The 17,888-nt window shown below is 49.7% G+C and overlaps 5 protein-coding genes across 5 annotated transcripts; 4 read left to right on the forward strand and 1 right to left on the reverse strand.

Moving 5' to 3' along the window:
- Positions 1–1,786: 1,786 nt before the first annotated feature.
- Positions 1,787–3,849, forward strand: HD556DRAFT_1377187 (uncharacterized protein). The gene is made up of 11 exons (XM_041303124.1): positions 1,787–1,990; positions 2,059–2,202; positions 2,256–2,398; positions 2,449–2,574; positions 2,635–2,683; positions 2,734–2,845; positions 2,902–2,981; positions 3,032–3,047; positions 3,103–3,164; positions 3,213–3,316; positions 3,374–3,849. Exons 2-11 carry the CDS (start codon positions 2,139–2,141, stop codon positions 3,716–3,718), a joined length of 1,101 nt encoding a protein of 366 aa, XP_041159523.1. The 5' UTR covers positions 1,787–1,990; positions 2,059–2,138; the 3' UTR covers positions 3,719–3,849.
- On the reverse strand, positions 3,805–7,259 carry HD556DRAFT_534589 (atromentin synthetase). The gene is made up of 7 exons (XM_041310891.1): positions 7,116–7,259; positions 6,326–7,064; positions 6,142–6,278; positions 5,845–6,083; positions 4,961–5,794; positions 4,152–4,903; positions 3,805–4,099 (listed from the first exon to the last, which is right to left on the reverse strand). The coding sequence occupies exons 2-7, from the start codon at positions 6,957–6,959 to the stop codon at positions 3,891–3,893; spliced, it is 2,805 nt and encodes a 934-aa protein (XP_041159524.1). The 5' UTR covers positions 6,960–7,064; positions 7,116–7,259; the 3' UTR covers positions 3,805–3,890.
- A 1,629-nt stretch (positions 7,260–8,888) lies between these two features.
- Positions 8,889–9,549, forward strand: HD556DRAFT_1238576 (uncharacterized protein; the record flags this gene model as incomplete). Its single annotated transcript, XM_041297984.1, has 3 exons — positions 8,889–8,930; positions 8,981–9,153; positions 9,216–9,549. 3 exons carry the CDS (start codon positions 8,889–8,891, stop codon positions 9,547–9,549), a joined length of 549 nt encoding a protein of 182 aa, XP_041159525.1.
- A 1,639-nt stretch (positions 9,550–11,188) lies between these two features.
- Positions 11,189–11,839, forward strand: HD556DRAFT_1194828 (uncharacterized protein; the record flags this gene model as incomplete). The annotated part of the gene is made up of 3 exons (XM_041296256.1): positions 11,189–11,305; positions 11,533–11,583; positions 11,747–11,839. Coding segments are annotated over 3 exons (261 nt in total), but the record flags the coding sequence as incomplete, so codon positions are not given.
- A 4,452-nt stretch (positions 11,840–16,291) lies between these two features.
- Positions 16,292–17,453, forward strand: HD556DRAFT_1238531 (RabGAP TBC; the record flags this gene model as incomplete). The annotated part of the gene is made up of 4 exons (XM_041297980.1): positions 16,292–16,691; positions 16,754–16,985; positions 17,037–17,110; positions 17,158–17,453. 4 exons carry the CDS (start codon positions 16,292–16,294, stop codon positions 17,451–17,453), a joined length of 1,002 nt encoding a protein of 333 aa, XP_041159527.1.
- Positions 17,454–17,888: the final 435 nt, after the last annotated feature.

The raw sequence follows: 17,888 nt of genomic DNA on the forward strand, positions 1-17,888 counted from the left end.
CGCGTTATATCTACTCTACCTTCTCGGATGCGACAATTCTACCTTCGGATTCCGCTTTTCGCATTTAATTTCGGCCTAGCCATCAATAAGGACCCTTACTATTCTAAAATATAAGTAGCCCGTGTACAGTCCATACTGACAGGCAATCACATCCAGTCACGAAGTCTCGCTCTCGCACTCATTGAACTCTCGTCTAAAACGTTTCAAAATCATCACATTCCCTATTGCCTAAACGTTCGCTGATAACTATCTAACTCTTTAGCGCTCGTATATCCTCCAGCGGTCTCCACACCCCTTTGCACTCGCAAGTCGTACGCCGACTTACAGTATGGCCATGATTTATTCCATCAAATGTGACTCGCGGTTCCATATAACATTCGAAATATATTGTAGAGCTCCGATTGTGGATGGCTAGGCGATGAACCAGGGCTAGGAAAGATGTAAATGTAAACATGCGAGTATTCTGTGTAGAGGTGCTATGATTCCTGAACCCGAGATCCTCAGATTGAATGCTTCCGTTCATGAGCGGGATAGAGTGGTGGACTGTTGGGTAGCGGTCAGTCCATCTTGCATGTCCCCACGCATCCCCCTTGTGCACTAATAATTCCCAGGACAGTTCGTAGAGCACCGCGTCTTGACAGTTTCCATTGTTTGTTGTAGTGCATAAGTATTGAAATCCGTTCACCGTCCCCATATCAATCATATGGTTAAACTCCATCAAGTGTCTTGCTCCGCTGCTTAGCTGCTATGGCTCCAATGCCGATTCGCCGAACACTAGACCAAATACAAACGCCATTACGTCCGGGAGTGATGACCGAGAACCAGGCAGCACCGAACCCTGTTACGGGACTAGTGACCCTAGATTCGGAAGCGGCGAACGAGGAACAGTGCCAAATGGATTAATGTCGCCTAGATAAATGAGAAGCACCGGTGCCGAAAACTGTCATGGGACCCGTGCCGTCGAGATTTAGGAGTGACGAACAAGCACTTGAAACAAAATAAATATTCAAATTTATGAATCTGTGCCGGTTTGGAACCTATGAAGATCCCCGACCTCGAGGTGCTGTGACTGAAGTCGTCAGCTCATGATCAGAATGGGGCGGGGCGGGGTGGAGGACTACTGAGTGGTTATTCTGTCATGTCCAGGCCATCATATCTTACATGCATCTGGATAATCATTATATGGTCTTGAAAAATCTCGAAACGCACAGTGTAAGTCGATTATCAGCAAATCGCTACCTGAGAAGAAACCCTACGTGCAGATGAAGTCCCGATCTGAGTCTATTATTGCAGAATTGCCATGGACGCTGCACCGCGTCCGCGACCTTCAGATATTAATGATTCAGGATTTCCGGCTTTTTACATCTCAGACAAAGGCCCTTCCTGAGAGAGCCTATTGAAACAGAGTCTTAAAACGAAGATTCTGTGACAAAAATACTCACCCATCTGACGCATTACACAACCAAAACTCGGAGTAGTGGCGGCGGCCTAGGTGTTGGTTTTTCCAAAGGCCCCAGGTCACGGATACCATCTGATAGAACGAGTTCCGGTGCTACATAACGGCACCTGAATGTACAGGAGTGACAGCAAGCACGATTGACGTGGAAGAGGTTCACGTGGTTTAGAGCAGTTCGAATAAGGGTGTTTAATCCGTCTTGTCGTAAACCGAGCAACTAGTGACTGGTGACGTCACAAATGATAAGGTTCAGCGTGACGTCCAAAGTTAGAGTCAAAGTTAGGCTTAAGGTTCCTCGGTATTTTCCGAGATGCGGGCTTACATTGGACCGTAACTTCCAGAAAGTTGGTTAGTCTGCGTGAGGACAAGTCACAGACTCTTCCTACATGTCCTCGTAACTTCGAAATTCCTTCACTCTGTATTTTGGTGACAAGACACAACATTTAATTGCGCGCTTCCAAGTTCTCGAGCGCCGTGTTTGAAGTACTTGATACCATCAACTCCGGACCTCCGAAGGGTCACTAAAATCATCTGGTCGGTCACAGTACCACCGTATATCTATTTCTGATGCCTTATCTCAACTCTATCCTGTATTTGAGAAGTGGTAATGGGTCCCGTGCTAGTTTCCTTCTTCCCTAAGTCCCAGGTCCTCCTTTCTCCCATAACCGTCTAGCGAGTGGAAATGCCCAGCCTAACATTGCCCGAGTGTGGGCGCTATATCTCGCCTCCGGCCACAAATGAGGACTGTGAGGGAGTATCTAATCCACATAGTGCGTCTAGCTAACGACTCAGCGTGTAGTAGAGTTTGCAGACCTGGCCATCGTTGATCTTTCCAAGGCCCATACGCCGGAAGGACGGGCAGAGCTCTATCCCCAACTTCGAGATGCGCTGCGCACCTACGGCTTTGTTTATGCTATAAACCATGGTTATAGCCAGGCTCAGGTGCGCTTGTGCACGTAGCCCATACTAAGGTTTCTGAAGTGCTGTTGTAGCGCGATAGGATCTTTGACATATCTAATGTCCCTTTCACCGTTGTTCCTCCGGATGAAATGAAGACATACGCCGCGAACATCGAGAAAGTCGGGTACTATGCAGGCTTTAAAGCTCGTCAATTCTGGGTGTGTCACATTCTAGCAAGAAACGTACATGAAAGCTTGTCCTAATCGCCCAATGATCAGAAAGTCGATGCGGAGAATCAAGTTCTCGATCAGATCGAGCACTATGGAAGTAGGTGCTACAATCTTCTGTGTGGTAGGCGTCCTTTACACTTTCGACAGTTAACAAGGACGTCACAAGGCGTCCGCACCCTCAGGCCTTGCGTCCCTTCCTCCCGGAAATCGATGCCTTCGCCCGACATAATCACTTCAACGTTGTTCATCCAATCCTTCGGTTAGTTCTTCGCGAGCCTCTTGTTGATACCTCATCTTACGAGCGGTCTCTTGCAGCTTGCTCGCTTTGAGCCTCGAGTTGCCCGAGGAGACTCTAGTAGAAAAACACAACTTTAACGGCACAGGAGAAGCATGTGGTTGGTCTCATTCTACGATATTTAATCCTATGTTGATGGGCGATATGCAGTCAGATTTATGAAATAGCAAGTGACCCTTAATCGTACTACCTGCTTGTCAACCTGATCAATATTCCTAAAGTTATAGGCGCACCAAGGAAGAAGAGGAGAAATCTAAAAATGTCTGGTTGAAAGGACACACAGGTATATTTTATTTCACTACTTGTCGTTATATGTCCCTCAACTATGCAGACGTTGGCAGCGTCACCATTCTGTGGAGCCAACCTGTTGGAGGCCTGCAAATTCAGGCTCCAGACGGCAGATGGAAATGGGTCCGCCACATCGAGAACGCTTTGGTGCGCAAATGAGTGAACCACTGTGTAACAATCACAAACTCAATGTTCCGTCCTCAGGTCATCAACACAGGCGACATGATGGATTTCTTCAGTGGTGGTTACTATAAGCCCACGATTCATCGCGTCGTCCAGCCTCCTGAGGATCAGCACAACTACGACCGTCTGGGCGTATTCTTCTTCTCAATGCCAGATGATGATGTTCGCTTAATGCCGTGTGTTGAGAGCCCGGTACTCCGCCAGTTCGGCATCCAGCGCCGGTGCCCTGACGAGGACGCCCCGCTGTGCGCAGCGTGGAGGAAGGGAAGGACAACAACATATGGTAGGTCTGATCTTAAGAAGGGAATAGAGCACAATGTCGAAGAAGAGGTCATTGAGGGGATAGTGGTGAAACATTACAACTAAGGAGTCGCAGACTACCCATGTGCGCATGTCTCGAAATAGGTATGGTGTATACGATATTGATCAGCAAATTTTGAAACCCTATAACCATTTGGAAAAGGCCGCAGAGGTGGTACGTATACAAACAGTACTCCTACGTATATTTATCAGTGTCGCCAAAAAGGCGCAACAAACATTACACTCCACGAGCCTCAAGACGACTGCGGAAGAGCTTCTGGAACTGCGAGGCATGATCAATGTCCATGAGCGTGTTGTGTTCTCCAGGCACATCAGTAAATATTGGGTCGCTGCGACTGAAAGCACTCCATGGCTTGAGCTCCTTGAGCCAGTTGACCTTGTCATCCGGGCCGCGAGGCGGGACGGCGTAGAAAATATCGATGACAGCTGGAGAGAGACATGAACAAACTCTGCCAAAGTCGAGGAATGAAAGACTTACGAGCTGTGCCCGATGGGGTGTATCCCTTTCCACAGCGCAAGAGAGACGCAGAGACTTTGATCCAGTGTTCAAGAGTTTCAGGTGTCAGCTGGAGCTCGGCGAGACGTTCAGGAGGCGACATATTCCACACGATCTCGAGCCTCTCCTTCTGCGTGAGCGGTTTAAAAGTGGGCACCATACTCTCAGAATCATGCTTCGATATAAGACCGAGGAAGAACGCAACGTGGAGCGTACACATGAGGTCAATGTCGTGCATTTGCTGAGCGATATAAGGAGGAACGTTGACGAGACCGAAAAACTTGACTTCTTCGCCGATGGCCTCCAGGCGCTTGACTACCTCAAATGCCATCAGACCTCCATAGCAGTAGCCAGCGATGGCATATGGTCCCGCCGGCTGGATCCTCCTGATACTTGCAGTATAAGAGGAAACCATCTCGTCCATGGACGTGAAGAAGGGCTGACCAGGCTCGAAGCCACGAGCACGGAGTCCATAGAATGGACGCTCATTCTGAAAGTACTTGGCAAGATTGAGGAAAACAAGAACCTCTCCCACTCCAGGGTGCACGAAGAAGAGGGGTATCTTGTCTCCGGTCACTTGGAGGGGAACAGCGGGGTCGTATTCCTCAGCTTGACTGTCTTTGGAGAGCAATGAGTCGATATAGTTGGCCAGGCTCGAGACATCGGGGTGTTTCAGGATTTGTATGGCGGGGATTTCAGGCAGGCCAAAGTACGCCTCTCCTTCACGCTTGAGCCTGCAGATTATTTGTGTTAGTGAAGGCCATTTTTATGGTGGTAAATTATGTATTTACCTGAGAACACCGATAGATGTACCACCGAATTCAAAGAAGTTATCGTTCGCCGACACTTCGTTGTCTGCAAGGTTGAGGATACCTGCGTACATCTTGGCAAGATCCTTTTCCGTTTTCGTGGAGGGTGTTACGAAGGAAGCACCGCGTGCCTCGCTAAGAAGCTCGTCAGCGCGGGCGATATGCTTCGCCAACCCACCTCTCTGAAGGAGGATGAGGAGGCGAGACCGGGAGAGTTTCCCCAGAGTTGTCTTCTCCATCTGCTTCACAGGAATTGGAACAATCATTTGAGGTGGCTGGGTGATCATCTTGACAGAGATATCGCGTAAAGCACGGTGCATGGCAAAGAGTTTCATGGGCGCGTCTGCTCCATCGAGGTCGAAAGATGGCGAGTAGAAAATGACGAACCCTTCGGTTTCCTGGCCAGGAATACGGTATGGAGCAGCAGCGAGGAAGGAGTGCGTGACGCCTTCCAAAGTCTGGAGATAGGTTTCAAGCTCAGGGATACCATATGTGACACCATGGATGATGACAGTGTCCTTGATGCGACCGATAAGGCGCATAGAGCCACCTTCGATGATGCCTACATCACCAGTGCGGTACCAGCCACCCTCGATAAAGCTGGAAGACGTAGCCTCGGGGTTTTTGTAGTAGCATACAAAAAGCATCGGTCCGCGAACCTGAAGCTCACCACTCTCGCCATCTGCGCGCGGAGTAGTGCCATCTACAGGGTCAACGATGCGCATCTCGCAACTAATAACGGGACGTCCAAGGTCAAGGAACTCGCGAGTAGGTTTGGTTGTAAAAATATCGACTGGATCAAAAATGCAGCCACCGCTGCAAGACTGGTCAACTCAGATGTATCGATGTTGTATAAAGATTCATACCAAGTTTCTGTCATTCCAAATCCAGCAGAGACTATGAAGGACACTGCGGAGGGGTTCTTGCTAAGCTTTTTCATGGTAGCAGCGAAGGTTTTTGCGGTCTTCGAAACCACTGCTTCACCTCCGCTGATGACCCGCTTGATGGAGGATAGGTCGAAAGATCCGAAAAGGTCAGTACGCTTTTCAAGATCGCGAGTGAGCTTGGCTAGCAGAAAGTTTGGTGCGAAAGCTAGACCAATGGACTGAAAAAAGAAGCATGATCAATCAATAAGTAGAAGCCACGGCTGAATTGAGACATACATTTTCGTCGATCAGACGAAGCATGCGAACGGAATCGGACAAAATAACAGATGCATGTACATGAACCTGCGAAGCACCATATAGGAGAGGTGTAACGTGCATTTCCAAAGACCCTGCGACGTGATCAAATCCTACCCCTGACGGCCATAGTTAATTCTAGAAGCTCCAACGATGGTTGTCTTACAGTTCAAGACTCGAGACTCAGAAGGCGGGCCAAAGCGTAGCTCCTTGGCACGGCAAGCAGCAATAATGGTACGGTGCGTGTGCACGACCGCCTTTGAGAACCCGGTCGAACCTGAAGTCAGGAAGAGCATTGCGTGATCATCGGGCTTAGGCTCGTATGCAACCCAGTCAGCTGGGACCGTGAACGTCTCTGCTGAAGCTTTCAGGTCAGAGAACAAGTGAACCTCCAGACCGTCAATGGAACTGATCTGTTCAGCACCAAGCTCATTGGTGAGCCAAATTGCAGATTCAAACAGGTTCTTGATGTGAGCAACATGTGCCTCCTTGTGCGCCTGTTGTGCACTGAGTACGGGCTGTAAGCAGGGGACATAGCCAGCTATGAGACAAGCCCAGATGGCAGCCATATTTTCTTCGTGTTCGGTAAGGTATACAACAATAATTGAGCCAGTAGGCTTTCCCCACTCGAGCATTGCGCGTGCAAGGTTACGAACATATTGGTTGAATGCGCTGAAAGTCTTTGTCTGAATGGAGGAGTCGTGTGCGGAGGAGGTTATGAAAGAAATCTCGTGTAATGGATAGCGGTTGGCAGCTTGAGCGATGATGTCATGAACCGTGTTAACATCAGGTTCTGCCATTGTGAGGTATCAGAATGATCGACTGTGAAAGTTGTGTGATATGTTGACGGCGGACGTCCGACTTTATATACTTCTTCATTTGGCATCAAGGAGCATTCTCTCGTCCTGGCATGAGTTTAGCATCACATCACTTTGAGTGGTAAGTGTTCAACTTACACTGTCACTTGCAATTGGCCGCGTCACCAACTTCAAATTGTGTAGTGGCCGAAAATTATTGGCCGCTCTACACCACACCCCATACTATGATGCGGACGGATCTACCGGTTCATATCATGAGTCAGAAAGGTTCAGGATTATTGAATGGCAACTTGGCAAACCAATTGTCACAACTGAACATCCGAAATTGATCGGGGCCACACACGTGCTTCAAAATGGAATTCATCACATTTCTGGTTTATTGGTCTCGAAACAACATTCGAACAACCTTCAAGGATGACCTCATTCCAGTAAATCCTTCACTTGTGTTTCTGAAACATCGATGTCTTTCAGACGCCTGCTTCCAGTGCGGGATGCTCCTCATCACCGACTTAGGTCAGTAGCGAGACGCTGATGCACAAGTACACTTCTTTTTCATCGCTTGGCGGATCATCTATATGAAGAATCAGCGAGGGAAAGCTAAAAACGTTGGGGAAAGCCACGAACATGGCCACGTCGGCAGTACTGATGAATACTACCACACTAATGGAACAATCATAATCGTGACGACACTGGAGAACATGTTACGAGTGTGCCAACACATTCATTGCCAATGGTATCGCTGGTGACCTGAACTCACTTTACTTCACTTTATGTAAAAATGGGGCAGTCCGTCAGAGAAAATCAAAGCAACCTCATCTATCCATGTTTTTGTAGTTTAGCGACTGGATGAGGGGAGAAACGATGTCTAGAAACAAGACAGGTATAGTATCCTGAGCTATGTGTGTAAAGTGAGGTGAGCTGCATGTGATGCGTGGGCGGGCACTAATCAGTTCATACCGCGTGCCAAGGCTTGATTGAACGTACACCAATGCCGAGCGCATCGGACAAATGGTTCAACTCGTACAACGCGAGGAGTCTGCGCATGAGACTGAAAAGGAGTGAGCCACTGAGCGAAATGGCACATCCCATTTATCCGGATTGAAGAGAGGGAGCAGCAGCTGGCGAGCGCGAAAACTTGAATAGCGAAAGAAAGCAGAGGCACCGATCTCGACTGGAGGGTCGGCGCCAGCTACCACCATGTCGAATCCCGTGAGCTGGTACTAGCAGACCATGGTTGTGCCACTGAAAATAAAGCAAAATGTTTGTTGAACTTCCAAGACAGAGCGTAGACTCGGACTTGGCGCGCGCACTCCTTAGACTAATAGACCGAGCCTTTCCGTCAGACCGGCCCACGGACCGGTCCACAAAACCCAACTGCAGGATGACTCATCAGCCTGAGTATTGAACGTATGCAACAACTCTAGTCACATCAGAGACGCCCCATAAAAATGGACTACTACTAAACCTATAGCAACACACCAATCAGAGCCCACTGCCAGCAATCCGAAAATGCACAATGCGCGCTGTCCCATTTCTTGTGGGCCTGTGTGGGCCCTATTTTGATCCCATTGCTGATCAGATTTACTACGTGGCCTTCTGTCAAAATCATGTACATCCTGTCCCAATGATATTACACCACGAGTGAAGTTATTCGAACGGTGATGTCATATAGAAAGGTAGAGCGCCGCTTTCAGGTTTTTGCTAATAATTCACTCACCAGAAACAAATTCACTTGAAGCTCCCGTCATCATGGTGACGTCTGTTTTCGCTGTTTGTGAGTCAAGTTGATGGTTAAATACTACGAATGACGCACGCAGTGACTCTCATATAATGAGGTGAATAAGAGAGTTGAACATGTTCTAAACGGAGAGTTCGCTGTTTACTCCCTTTTTGCGTTAAGCCGACATCGCTATGGGAGCAGCGCTACCACTATGGCTCAAGTTTCTAGACAAAGTATGCACCTGCTTTTGGAACAGAGAGCAAGTGCTGAGTCCGTTCTGCAGACGTCCAAAGTCGTGACTGTGTTGACTGCAGCTGCTCTTCTCTATACCCGCTCTGCAGGAGTCGCTTTTTTTGTGACCGGCGCATTGTTATGTTCGAAAATTGCCAAGGTCATCAAGAAAGCAATACGACAAGAGCGCCCATCACAGTTCTCTGGGCGTAAAGTGTCATATGGGTGCGGAAACTCGATCCACTTCCATTAGTGCATACAGACGTCTGATTACATCGTCAATACAGGATGCCTAGTTCACATGCATCTACATGCACCTTCTTCGCTGTATATATTACCTTTGCTTGCCTTGAGCTACCTATCCACTCCGCCTTCCCTCGTTTCGCTATGTTCGCCCCACTGGTTGTCTGCCCATGGACATGCATGATAGCTATGTCAAGGGTCCGGCTGGGCCATCACACATGGCCACAGATTGCGGCAGGAGCTTTACTTGGAGTATGCTGTGCCAGTCTTTGGTTCAAACTATGGGTGGACGATGTGGGTGGGATCATGACAATTTTATCATCAGCGAATGTCGAGTTCACTGTTGTCTCACTTATCTCACTTTTTTGGGTAAATTAAGCGCAGCATATCTTCGATCTCTATTTGCAAGTTGAGCGGATCCCTCTACTTGTTTCACACTTTTCTCATTTTCAATAACTCTTGATTCAAAAAAGTAACATTCCATTTTGAATTCATTTGCACCCCACCAGCCTTCCGACAGCTCCCAGTTTCTAGGCTGATAGGTAGCACCCAGCTGAGCGGGCGGAGCAATTTTGACATAGACGACACACCACGCTACGCCTGTTCGATGTTCACTAGCAAAAGGAAGAGTGGACTAAATCCATCCGACTAATATCGGTATCTTGGGAGACAACCTATTGCGAGCAGCTGAGATGAGGCTGGACAACTTGAATGCCTACTGATTATAATGCTTTCAAGGTCTGGGTACACGTTGAAGTAGACAACATTGAGGACTAATCTTTTCCGATTTTACCTGGCTCATGCCCTTTGCGTATGATCCTAGGATGCAGTGTAGTTTTGGGTACAACATTTAGGAGTATCTAGTCCGCTCGGTAGTCTTGTGAACGCCGACAAGAAGCGTACTAGCGACTATCAATGAAAATGATCGATTGAGGGATGTATTGGGAACAATGGGAAGGACTTGTTGATCGAACTTTTATAGAACAAAGCGATGCTCGTTTGTAGTCCTCCCTAGACGAACCATAGGGAAGATGTCGAGTTATAATAAACGCACGCGAAATTCGAACCTTGCCAAACGTCCAAGCAGGTAAAAGCAGGGAGTAATGAGATTGTTCATTAAAGGGGGGTCGGGAGAGGCCGGGGACAGGCTGCAGCCAATCAAGTGTGTACTGCGATGTGAACTAAATCTGTCACTGATTCGAAGTTGACACTGCTGTTGATACCCCTTCATATGGAACTGCAAGTTAAAACTTGCGTTATGCGGTACCGCATTGTCGGCTATTCAAGTTCGGTTATTAAACAAAAACTGCAACAGATGCGTCGATACTTGGAACTCACAGAAAATCACGTTGAACCTTTGAATAATAGCCAGCTACAGCCGCAACTCGGCACCACGCCGTTGCTTCAAAGATTCCGACTGCACACGAGAACGTTATCAAGCACTGGCCGCGGTGCACTGGCAGGCACGGTGGCACAGCGAAGGTTTCGGTTTCGTACGTATTTTGATTACTAATACTATTAGTACTTTTACGGACAACATAGTGCTTATATAATCTCATTTAAGTAGAATCAAACTCTTTTTCAGCGTCACGGTTGTGCACTGCAGCGAGGACAGCTCCGGCGACGTTGAGCACAGTTAATTCACAGGTAAGTGCCACGAGCGTGCATTCTACCACGTTTTCTCCCGCGTTCGTTTCAGGGGAAGAGGTCTATGATTGTGATGTTCCACAGATCTGTGCCTGCCCTGTCTTCTGATCTCGATTCTTGACAGGCCGAGCCGCGACAAAAACATATACTCACTCCTTTCTCTTTGTTTTAACAGTTTACGACCATCTACGACTGCAATTTCGTTTGACCGATACCCGTGGTACCCTTATATAACCACTAAACAAACTCAATTGCATACCCGAGAACGTGACACTGGCTCCACACATCAACCAATACGTTTGTGTCGCTCCACCTGAAAAATTCTCTCATATTCATCGTACCCATCACAGGAAGCACCAACTGGTAGCATATGGCTGCCCAGGAACTTGCCCGCTGGACACGCTTCGCCGCCAAGGGAGGTGTTGGGCGGTGTACAGCAACCGTAGATTGTGTCGCAAGGGAAATCGGTGATCTTATGTTTCTCAAGGTGAGTGTTTGAGTACAGCGGTCCGTTTTCTTGTAGTATTTGGCTGTTTGGTTGAGGATGCAGTCGGGTCCAGTTTCAGCCAGGAGTCGAGATAATTTTGACCGAGACATAATCTCGTATTACCATTGCTCGAGAGTGGGGCCGTGAGGGAGCACCTCCCTCAGTCTTAGGATCGCTGTCTCTGTGGAATCCTTTTTTTTCAAAATACTGATATGCATCGCCCCTAGGACGATGAAATCACAGTGTTGATGCAGCTTCCTGAATCTGGGTATTACTTGGTGCGTGTTCTTCTCTGTGATGTTCCTGTGATGTCTCCCCTTGTACCTTTACCATATTTTCTACGCATCTTCCACGTTTTTAATACTTCCTTTTGAATGTCATATTCATCCATTTGATTCTGTCCTTTGGGTCAACACACCACTAACATCAATTCACCACCAGGGCTTCTGCGAAGGTGTTGTGGGACGTTTCTCTGGCGTAGACGTGAAATTTCACGGGAAACTCAAGCGACCTATCATGGCAAAACGAGGATCCCTTGGTGTTGCCGCTGATACACGTCCCATGTCACTTGAGCGGGTATCACCGTCCTGGCCCGAGAACTCCAGCGTCACAAGGGCAGGCAGTTCTAATGCGAATCGTCCCGGAAGTTCAGTGGCAAGAGCTGACAGTATTTCAGACTCACGTCCCGGAGGCTCCCCAGTCAGACGGAAGCCACTTTCACCTGACATGTATCCATATTCGTCCTCCCCTGAGCGCTTGAGAGAATATGAGCGAACGAGGGGGCGTGCACATGAGTTGACAGCGTCTGTGTCTGGGTCATCTGTGTACTCAGTTGTATCAATGTCAAGTGCTGCCTCGACTACGTTCTCCGATGGCGATGGGTGGCGTAATAGCGAGGATTCGTTTTTGTCGAGCCGAGTGGTGCCGTCATCTTCATCTGGTTCAGTGCAGGCTTCGTCGAGCACAAAATCGGTGCCTACCTCGTCTTCATCAATGGATTCAATGCCAACGTCTTCATTAAACTCCACCCCAGCTACCTCGAGTGCGCAATCGATCCTTTCTTTGGGCTCAACACACATTTCTTCTGCAGGATCTGTGGAGAAGCTCCTTCAGTCTCTGTCGAATCATTCACCTTCGATGTCTCAGTCCACGTCAGGTTCCATTTCTACATCAGCTTCTGAGTCCATGACAGGAATCTTCCTGCATTCAAGCACAACATACGGCTCCTTGACCTCCGCGCCCACTTCAAATTCGTCGTCGTCTTCCACCAATTTCGTGACCAATGCAACGAAAGGGCTGACTGTGGCTCCGCTGCGCCTCAGCAAGTCGCCGCGACTCACAGCGAGTCCGATACCACCGCCACTGTCGCCTTTGCTTCCATCACCTGGATCGGGAACAACTTCACGCGCTTACTCACCTCTGCCATCACGCTCACCATCTTTCACGCTCCCCGCAAAGGGCAGTCCACCACGCTCACCTCTCCCTCCACCACCAGCAGAAATACCGCAGTCTCCGCCATCCTCACCGTCCACTGCGTCGTCAGCACCGGAATCGAACTCGGACGCAGACGAGTCTTCGCTATATCTTGATGATGACCATGATCATGAACACGATGAGAGCACGCAGTTTTCTGCTCTGCACCGCCATCTGGAGGGCGCGGAGGAAGAGGAAGACGGGGAGACAGGCATTGGGTTGAGCTTGCTTGGAGCACTTGCGATGGATGATGATGATGATGATGAGGAGGAAATTACAAATAGTTATGGTGATCAACCACGGCCGGAGGTAGGAGCAGGAAAATATGACTTGGGTGATAGAGCGGAGGAGAGTACTGCGACAGGTGGAAGTACACCCATTCCATGGACCAAGTATACGCCTTCTATTTCTGCGTCCCCGACAGTCGAGCATGAGGTGAACAGTAATGCGCCGCATGCATCATTCGAGACAGCGACTATGCAAGACGACGGCGTGACGCAGGTTGACGAGCCAGAACAGCACCTAGAGAGGGAAGGTGAGATGGGTGAAGACAAAGACGATGAAGATGAGGACAAGGAAGATGAAGATGAAGAGGGCTACTGGGCTTGTGCATCCGACATATACGACGACTACCGCTACTCCCGCCAAAGCTTCTCGTCTAAACGCGTGTCCACAATTTCCGTAAAGTCGAAAGCACGCATGTCCGTTCTCTCGGGTGGTGGCAAGGTCCCTCCCATACCGAGCTTCTCGCCAGACAGACTCAGCTTCGATGTATTATCACGGCCCAGCGTCTCAAGCGGACGGCCCAGCGTTTCAAGTACCTCAAGTCCAAGCCAGCCAGACCAGGCCAACATCCAATCCACGCACACACATGCGACCGCCTCCATGTCCTCACGACCTTCCTTCGAGTCATTGTCTTCTGTAGATCGTGGTCCATCTGTTTCCCTAGAGCATACACCTCACGGCCCTGTTGACGGCCCAGAGGTGCGCCTGCGCCCACCCGTTGCACGCCAGCTCTCTGCAGGCCACGAATCCACGCGCACGCCCTCAACCTATTCGGTGCAGGCATTGTCTCCTCTCAGCGCACAGTTTCCCCAAGTCCCGACTAGGGTGCCTAGCAGGCTGCGAGTGATGAGCACGGATATGGAAGACAAGGGTGAGGGTGAGGGTTTGGGCTCAGGTTTGGGAGGGGAAAAGTCTCTCTCACATGCGATAAATCCGGTGTCTCCCTTGCTCTATGCGTCATTTGGTGCTAACGAACGACATTCGGGCTACACGGAGGAAACAGAAATGCAATCATCTGGGTATTCAGAGTCAGATGATGGACAAACGTCTCGTAAGTCACGAGGGCTGCGGTCAAATGCAGGGAGTCTGCGGTCACTTGTTTCGTCTACAGATGGGTCTAGTGTCGTGTCTGCGCGGCGCACGCGTACGGAGAGCGGGCACGAGCAGCGTGTTGGTCTCGGGATGCACCTTGTGATGGATGACGACGATGAAGATCATCCTGTAGTTGATAAGGATGCACGTGTTGAAGGCGATACGTCGTTTATGTCGAGCGAGGCTGGGACCGTTTCCACAGGACATACTGTTACTCCAGCGTCGCTCTTGCCATCGACGACAGGTGTGCCATCTGCGCTTATGCCTCGGGCACCTGCAGCACTTACGCCAGGATCATCATCTACACCAACATCTGGTGTTTCACTTACCCCCGTCGCTTCGTCAGCACTGAGTCCGGGTACACCATCAGCAGAGAACTCTCCTTCAGGCCGAAACGCACCGCCACCTTCGACTTTGCGTCCCCGTCAGCCCAACCAAGCACCCCATCCCTTCTCACGTACATCGATATTCCTCCCTCATCCTAATGCTCCCAAAATAGCTCCAGGAAGCCAGGGGCTGGGTCCCATGTATGCACGACCCCAGCTTCCCACTGCAAACCCTGTGTCAATACCCCCCGTGCAGCCACCGCCCAATGCCACAGCGTTCTCCGCTCAAGTTCTCCGCCACCTTAGGAGTATCTTCCTTGGTCCTGGTGTTGGCGCTGGCGTACGTAGGCCGCCGATGACGCTGTATGCTCGCTGCGAGCCTGATTTGAATTCGAGTACTGGTCCTGTGCCTATCATGTTCTCAATGGACCCACTTCCACCATTACAGGCTCGCATGGCTCATTCGGGCGTAACAGCTCCTCCCTCTATGGCTCCTGTACCGCCCGTTCGTGCTGCAACGGTCTCTACTCCGATACGAAGGGGCTCAGCTGCACCTGCAGCTGTTGGATCTCTTCGCGGGGCCCCACCACCTAGCAGTCCGAAAGATACCAGTTCAAATCCGAGCGCTGATCCGACTAGCACTTCACCACTCAGACTGCCCCGGCGGTCAGCGACGGCGCTTGTAGGTGCACAGGAGCCACCTACGAGTAGTAGTGCGCCGATGGCTCCAATCTCGCGCCCGAATTTTGTCCCGCAGGTTGGCGCTGCCCGACCGAGATCAAGGTCATTCTCGGGCTTTAGGGAAGCTGGAAATATTGGTGCTCTGCCTGAGCGAAGGTGAGTTTATTTTGGACAGTGAAGAGTCGAAGCTGATGAGCGATGTAGCCGTGAAGAACCAGAGTCCAAGGCGCAAAGTGCATCTGTGACTGCCGCCTCCACTCCTTCGCCTTCTTCGCAGCCTGCATCCATGTCTCCACCCACACCAAATGGTCTTCCAGCTTCTTTGAGGGCACGTCACATTCCCTCGCCTCTTTCCCTACATAATGGCAACTTTAATCGTGAACGAAGTCCCAATACTGTCGTTTCTTCTACCGATACTCCATCCCCCAGTGCAGGCCATCTCAAATCACCAGTCACCCCTGGTTTCCAGCAGCCATCTCCTATTCCGAGTGTCACGAAGTTCGGGCTGCAGCCTCCGTCTATAGGAAGCTCTTCGGCGAGCCCTGCGCCCAGCTCTAGTCCGAGTCTCTTCAGCGATCGTGACAAGGACGCATCGCCGGCATCTGCGATGACGGGACGCACATCAATGACAACTAACAACGTTGCTTCGCCACATCCTTGGGTAAGCAATGTTCATCAGGGGTCATTGGACGTACCGAGGAAGAACTCCGTCGATAGTGCGCCTCCTCGACAGAGTTCTGATTCTACCGATTCACATTCTCAAATGGCATCTCCACCTCCTATTGCGGAATGGCACTCACAGTCAACGCGGTCATTGCCCCTTGCACATGAAGTCCAACTTCGGGGAAAGCTCAGTCTCCCTGTACTTCGTGGTAAGATTAGTATCAAATCGAAGCTTGACGATACTGTGAGCGTGACATCTTCGTTGGACAACCAGGAGAACGAAACTGTGCAAGTACAAGACATGGACTTTGAACTTGTGAAACCAACTTTACCGCAAGCGTCATTGGGTCGCTCCAGTCAAGAATCCTCGTATGCTGGACGTGATGCTGATGCAGTGCGCCTCGATTCCCCTGGTATCATGCAAGGTGATGCTGCGTCGATGCATTCGAGTGCCCCACGGTCCCCCATGTTCCCCGATGTGATCTCGTCGGGTACCCCACCAGTGGAGTCACCTACGTCAATAGATGCTCACCGCCAGCGTGAGGTCAAGTGGATGGCCCTCTTACCTCTGGTACCGCCATCTCAAGCACGCAGGAACAAGAAGGTCAAGCGTCTCTTGTTGGACGGAGTGCCTTCGTCGGTACGATACTTGGTGTGGTGTCATCTCAGCGACAGTAAAGCTCGCGCGATTCCTGGCGTATATGCGCAGCTTGGCAAGAGGCAAAGGGTCCCTGCTTTTTCCGATATCGAGAATGATGCAAAAACATATTTCCCTGATCAGACACAACTGCATCCTTTCGATGGCCCTTTAGTATCACTCTTGCAGGCCTATCTCAATATGGTGCCAGATATCCAATATAGCTCAGGTACATTTTCGTTGTGTCCGAGCGTCGTATCGCTGCTGATGCGCATGATGTACGGTTGTCAGGGCTGACTTCCATAGCTGGTCATCTGCTGTTGCTATCACCCGAAGAAGATGCTTTTTGGATATTCGCTTCGATGATGGATGCCCATCTTCGTCCGTACTTCTCGGCAAATACCATCCAGTTGGAAGTCGATGCTGCATTGCTCAGCAAAGCCATCGAAACTAATGATCCTGCTGTGTGCAAAAAGCTGTATGTCACATTTAGCATCCCCCCTAGTGCGATAGCGAAGTCTTGGTTCGTATCAATACGCACCTCTGGGGTTTAATATTTTCTGATCTCGCACAGGTTTTCTACCCTATTTGTCGGAACACTGCCCGTTGATTATCTTCACCGTGTCTGGGACATTTTCTTGTATGAAGGTACGTGACGCACTTTTCCTTCTTTCGTCACATTTATACTTTATTAGGCGTCACTCTTTTGTTTCGTGTTGGGCTCGCGCTCGTTCAATGCGTGCGACATCTGCTCTTGCAAGCGACATCGGAAGAAGCTGCTATGGAATACCTTGTTCATCCACCTCTCGCATGCTTACCCTCGACAGCAGACGCATTCCTTAATCAAGTCCTAATGATGAAGCTAAAAGATGACGATGTTCGAAAGCAACGTGTCAAAATGGAAGCACAAGTCAAGCGCCAAACTCAGTCCCGTACCAATGGTTCTTCAGGCATGCAGACTGCATCCATATCTCTCCCGAAAACTTGCTAAGCGTGTTGTTGTCCCAAGTTAGTTCCTTTCCATTCTATGATAACCCTTCGCTTGTTATTATCACCGCAAAATCGCTTTGGACAGTATTTGTTTGCATAGGTCGTTCATTTATTGATTCCCCCACATTTACCTATGATACCGTAGTGAATTGTATATATTCCTGGCACTCTGCAGAGTATCCATAATGTTGTATTGCTTATAGTCTTGGTCCTGGCCGCTTAGTAGTGGTGCACAACGTGGTAATTAGATGCAAATTAGATGTGGTTCTAGCTCGCTGGGTGACTAAAACGGCAGACGTCCGAGTGATCGTGCGGCTATAACTCCATATTTCTAGTGAATTTAGTCACTGCGCTGTAGGAGAGTGTCACCGTGACAGCTTGTTTGGATGGGCACACCTTGGACAATACATCTTCTAGGTGTTCTGGAGTATTTCCC

Source organism: Suillus plorans, assembly GCF_016647745.1.
Source record: "Suillus plorans strain S12 chromosome Unknown HD556scaffold_33, whole genome shotgun sequence".
In the NCBI taxonomy this organism is placed as follows: domain Eukaryota; kingdom Fungi; phylum Basidiomycota; class Agaricomycetes; order Boletales; family Suillaceae; genus Suillus; species Suillus plorans.